At 39.5% G+C, this 3,987-nt stretch overlaps 1 protein-coding gene across 2 annotated transcripts; it reads right to left on the bottom strand.

Moving 5' to 3' along the window:
- Positions 1–227: 227 nt before the first annotated feature.
- Positions 228–3,294, bottom strand: LOC130508186 (U-box domain-containing protein 14-like). Of its 2 annotated transcripts, none has more exons than XM_057003503.1 (3): positions 2,482–3,294; positions 1,259–2,163; positions 228–647 (listed from the first exon to the last, which is right to left on the bottom strand). In XM_057003503.1, the coding sequence occupies exons 1-2, from the start codon at positions 3,126–3,128 to the stop codon at positions 1,263–1,265; spliced, it is 1,548 nt and encodes a 515-aa protein (XP_056859483.1). In that variant the 5' UTR covers positions 3,129–3,294; the 3' UTR covers positions 228–647; positions 1,259–1,262. The 2 variants fall into 2 exon arrangements, with proteins under 2 accessions (XP_056859483.1, XP_056859484.1); XM_057003504.1 differs by having other exon boundaries at positions 228–675.
- Between the last annotated feature and the right edge of the window lie 693 nt (positions 3,295–3,987).

Consider the following 3,987-nt stretch of genomic DNA (forward strand, 5'->3'; position numbering starts at 1 on the left):
TTAGCGGGAAATGAAAATGTAGTAGATAAGTATAGTGTCCATATACATAGACAGCTAGTACAGCTTTCGTAAAATGATAGTATCCACAGAAGAGTGTATTCCGTAACATTTAATCATATCATATCATATCAAACCCAATAAAATAGACTGCCTTTAATGATAGCAGTCACACTCTCCACATGCCTCATCCACCGTTCATTTATGTTCTTAATTATTTGGGACCATCGTTAGAATACTTTTAGGATTTTTTATCAGAAGGAAAAACATAGACAAATGTATAAACATACTCGAATGTTTTATTTTAAGTATGCGAATACTCACGATCCAGAAAAAGATATATACACACCATATAATAAGACTAGAAAAGCTGATAAAATTGGTAGATGTAAAAGCTAACAAAGCCCATAACTTTATAACATACCACTAAGGCTAGTAGACGTAGTGGGTATTTTTACTTTTAACAAAACCACTCACCCAAACAAAAAGAAGTAACTCCACATGGACGATTCAACGACACGACGTACGTAGGGTACACCGTACACTAGATGCTAATTAGATTGTGTCTGCTTGGCTGTTTTCAGAAGCTGAATAGATCTGTCGAAGCAACACTCTTCTTCTTTCAACGTGGAGTTACTTCAAAATGACACCTACAAGACGTGATGCCTTGTTATTTTTCTACTCATTAAAAAAAAATTCGTTACCAAACAAAAAAAAAAAATTTCGTTACCAAACAAAAACAAGAATAAACAAATTTAGTTAGATCCACAGATCCAAATTTCTCCACGCCGCCACATTGTTTATTCAGGCAAACTCTATTTTCTATTCGGAAAACGATGGCACAACCATAAACTATTGTCTCAAAAGACTCCAAAACTCTATTTAAGAAATATTTCACTGAGACAATAAAATCAAAATTAAATACGAACAATAAAAGCATAGGCAATAGTGGACCGAGCCATACTTTAAGAAAAAGAAAATGACCGACACTTTAGGCTGGCAACTTGGTAATTTTAAGACACAAGATATGTGGGTGGGGTCTCGATGATGTCTGATAAACTGGTGAAGTGCATGTGAGTGACTAAGTCAATGCCCTCTAATCTTGCATGAATTTACAACTGATGCCACTGTCAGTCAGTGAGAGACAGAGCATGGAATCAAAAAGCCTTGTGAAGAAAGTAAACCAAACTTATTATCAATGTGACAATCTCTACTTAATTTAATTATTTAGAAAGTGTGACTAATGATGAAAAACACTTACATTCTCAAAAGGGGAGGCTCTTCGAAGTGGAGCTTATAGAGAGTGATTTAAAATGCTCCGAAGGAACAAACTCTTGTGGCAAATTAGCTCTCTTTGCTATTCTCTTCATGTTGCTCTGTAAACTCTGTTGCACTAACTGCTTCACTGCTTTCCTCTCTTCGCTCATCATCAAGTCGCTTTCCTCTTGGTCCAAACCGTTGCCTCTGGTCCCGTAGATTGGTGCGGATAAGGCTCCGCATGATCCGGTACTATCCAAGACTTGCTTCCCTTTGTCTACTCTAAGACACTCTAATATCCTCGAGGCTCTCTTCTGAGACAATGCACTTCCCAAAAGGGTCAACTCTAGCAACGAGGATTCGATTCCCGCCTCAATCATTGCTTGTCTATCTCCATATCCCTTGTGAGCCATCAACATTAGAATGTAAGTCGCCTTCTCTTGGCACCCTGGAGAGTCAGTCCAGTTCAGTACATCGACCAGAACCGGGAAGGCATCGCATACTGAACTGATCGCTTTCCTTCCTTCCGGGACTGCCACTAAATTGCTCAAGATGGCGAGGATCCTCTCGCTCACTTCCATATCTCCCAATGTGTTCAGGAGAAACGTGATTAAATCCGTTTCGAGGATGAACGAAACGTTTGGTTGATATATAGAGAGGTTGTAGAGAGCTCTTAACGCGTCTTCTCTAGCTTGCGAGCTGCTTGTTTCGTCCAAGTTCTGAAGAGTTTTCACTAGGAAGATGATTGCTCCTGAAGAACCGATGATTGGTTTGTTCGAGTCTAGAGCGCTTAATCCGAGGAAGTTAGCGACCACAGCTTCTGCGATAGATTGATCAGGTGTGTTTGGAGACTCGATCAGCTTCAGCATCTTGTGAACCGCACCTGCTTTAACAATTGCTGCTTTGTTCCTGCAATAAAAAAAAAAAAGGTTACTTCAGAATCAAGGAAGATCTAAAAGTGAACAAAAAATTGAAATAAATGCTTCAAGTTATTCACATTGTTCATATTTTTAAAAGAAGTATGAAACCAATTTAATTTTTGGCCGAGAAACACATAAATTATTTCACCCAAACAAACAAACAACGACGAAAATATCCACATAAAAACAAATAAAACGAAAACAACAACAGTGTAGTAAAAACAGTGAAAAACATCAAACAATGTAGTAGAAAGAACAGTAAAAAAACATCAGACAATGTAGTAAAAAGGAACTGTAGTAAACTTACGCGTCGTTACCGATGCCAAGATTGAGCAGTGCGTACAGCGAAGCGATCTGAGCGTCTGCGATTCGCGACTCGTCGATCATACTAACAAGCGGCGGAATCGCGCCGAGCATCGCCAGCGTCACTCTCGCCTCCGGATCCTCCTTCGCCAGCAACCTCACCTCGCTCGCCGCCGCTACTTTCTTCCGACAGCCTCCTCCGTCTTCGTCGTCAACTCCACGCGCCGCCGCAGCCTGTAGCTCCCCGACCACGCGCTTCAGCGCATCGAGCGCTTCCTCCTTCATCTTCGTCTCCACGTCGGCTTCCACCTCCGCAAGATTCAGCAGATCGCAGAGCTTCTCCGACTTCTTCCCTTTCTCCTCGAACGATACGCCATTCAACGCCGCGGCGATGGTGTTGGCTTTTGTTTCCCTCGGTTTGACCGTTGACTTCTTCTCCGTCACCGTGACGACGTAGCTTTCTTCTTTGTCCTCTTCTCGGAGCTCGTGACGGTAACGCGAGCTGCCGCCGCAGCTAACGGCGTGCAAGATCTTCCTGCGGAAAGAGGATCTGGAGAAGGTGCTCCAGAGGCGGAAATGGTAGCCGGAAGAAGTGGTGGGAGCAGGGTCGTGAATGAGAGATCCGATGTTGTTCCGGTGACACTTGGCCATTGTTATCGCTGATCAGTTCTCAAGCTTACCTACATTGGTACAAGCCCAGCAAAGAGTGCGGAACAAGATTTTTTCTACTTTCTTTTTTTTAGTGAGAAAGAGAATTATTTTTTTTGTTTGTTTATTGAGAAGCGAAAACAGAGGAGACGAAAGATGAACTTCGAGATTAGCGACCTGTTTGACTGTTGATTTATTCCTTCTTGGGTTTTCCCTAAGGCCGTGTTTGGATACAGTCACTAACTAGACCACGGATAAGATTCAGGTATCTTGACTATTTGTATTTTTTTATAATGTTTTGTTTATATGAAATTAATGTGTATTGATTATTTATATGTTTGATAAAAAAGGATTATTAAGTTATTAGAAGTACGTGGATAATGTCTTTTTATTTTTTTAGCTTTAGAATTTTTTTTTTTGCTTTAACAGCTTTGATTAATCTATTGAAATTTATTCCAAAAACTGTATGTATACGAAGAGTACAGTGACATATGCTAACGTGAATAATGTTTTTTTAAAAGCTTTAGAGAACAATGTCTAAAGAAATTTCTGTTTTACATTGGTTTTTAATAGTATCACTTTTATTCATATGGTTTAGTATTCTTTTTTGTTTTGTACCACCAAATGGGTTAGTACTCAAATAAACCATTTTGGTTCGAACCAGATCCTTTTTTTTTTGAATGAACATCACAAAGTAAATACATCTTTAAAATATATAACTCGCTATGAGATGGATTATGGTTGGTACAATACGTATTTTACTTTATTTATGTTCATTAATGTGCTATGAAAAAAGTTATTCGGTGAGGCCATCACTGATTAAAGAACTAACGCAAAAACCAGTTAATAGAAAATAATAGAA

This window comes from Raphanus sativus, chromosome 2 (genome assembly GCF_000801105.2).
Source record: "Raphanus sativus cultivar WK10039 chromosome 2, ASM80110v3, whole genome shotgun sequence".
Classification (NCBI taxonomy): domain Eukaryota; kingdom Viridiplantae; phylum Streptophyta; class Magnoliopsida; order Brassicales; family Brassicaceae; genus Raphanus; species Raphanus sativus.

Bases quoted from the DNA above. Each gene is read 5' to 3' on its own strand.
- LOC130508186 (XM_057003503.1), bottom strand. From the start codon at position 3,128: ATGGCCAAGTGTCACCGGAACAACATCGGATCTCTCATTCACGACCCT. The intron at 2,164-2,481 runs GTAAGTTTACTA...TTTTTATTGCAG, and splicing joins CTTGGCATCGGTAACGACGC to GAACAAAGCAGCAATTGTTA.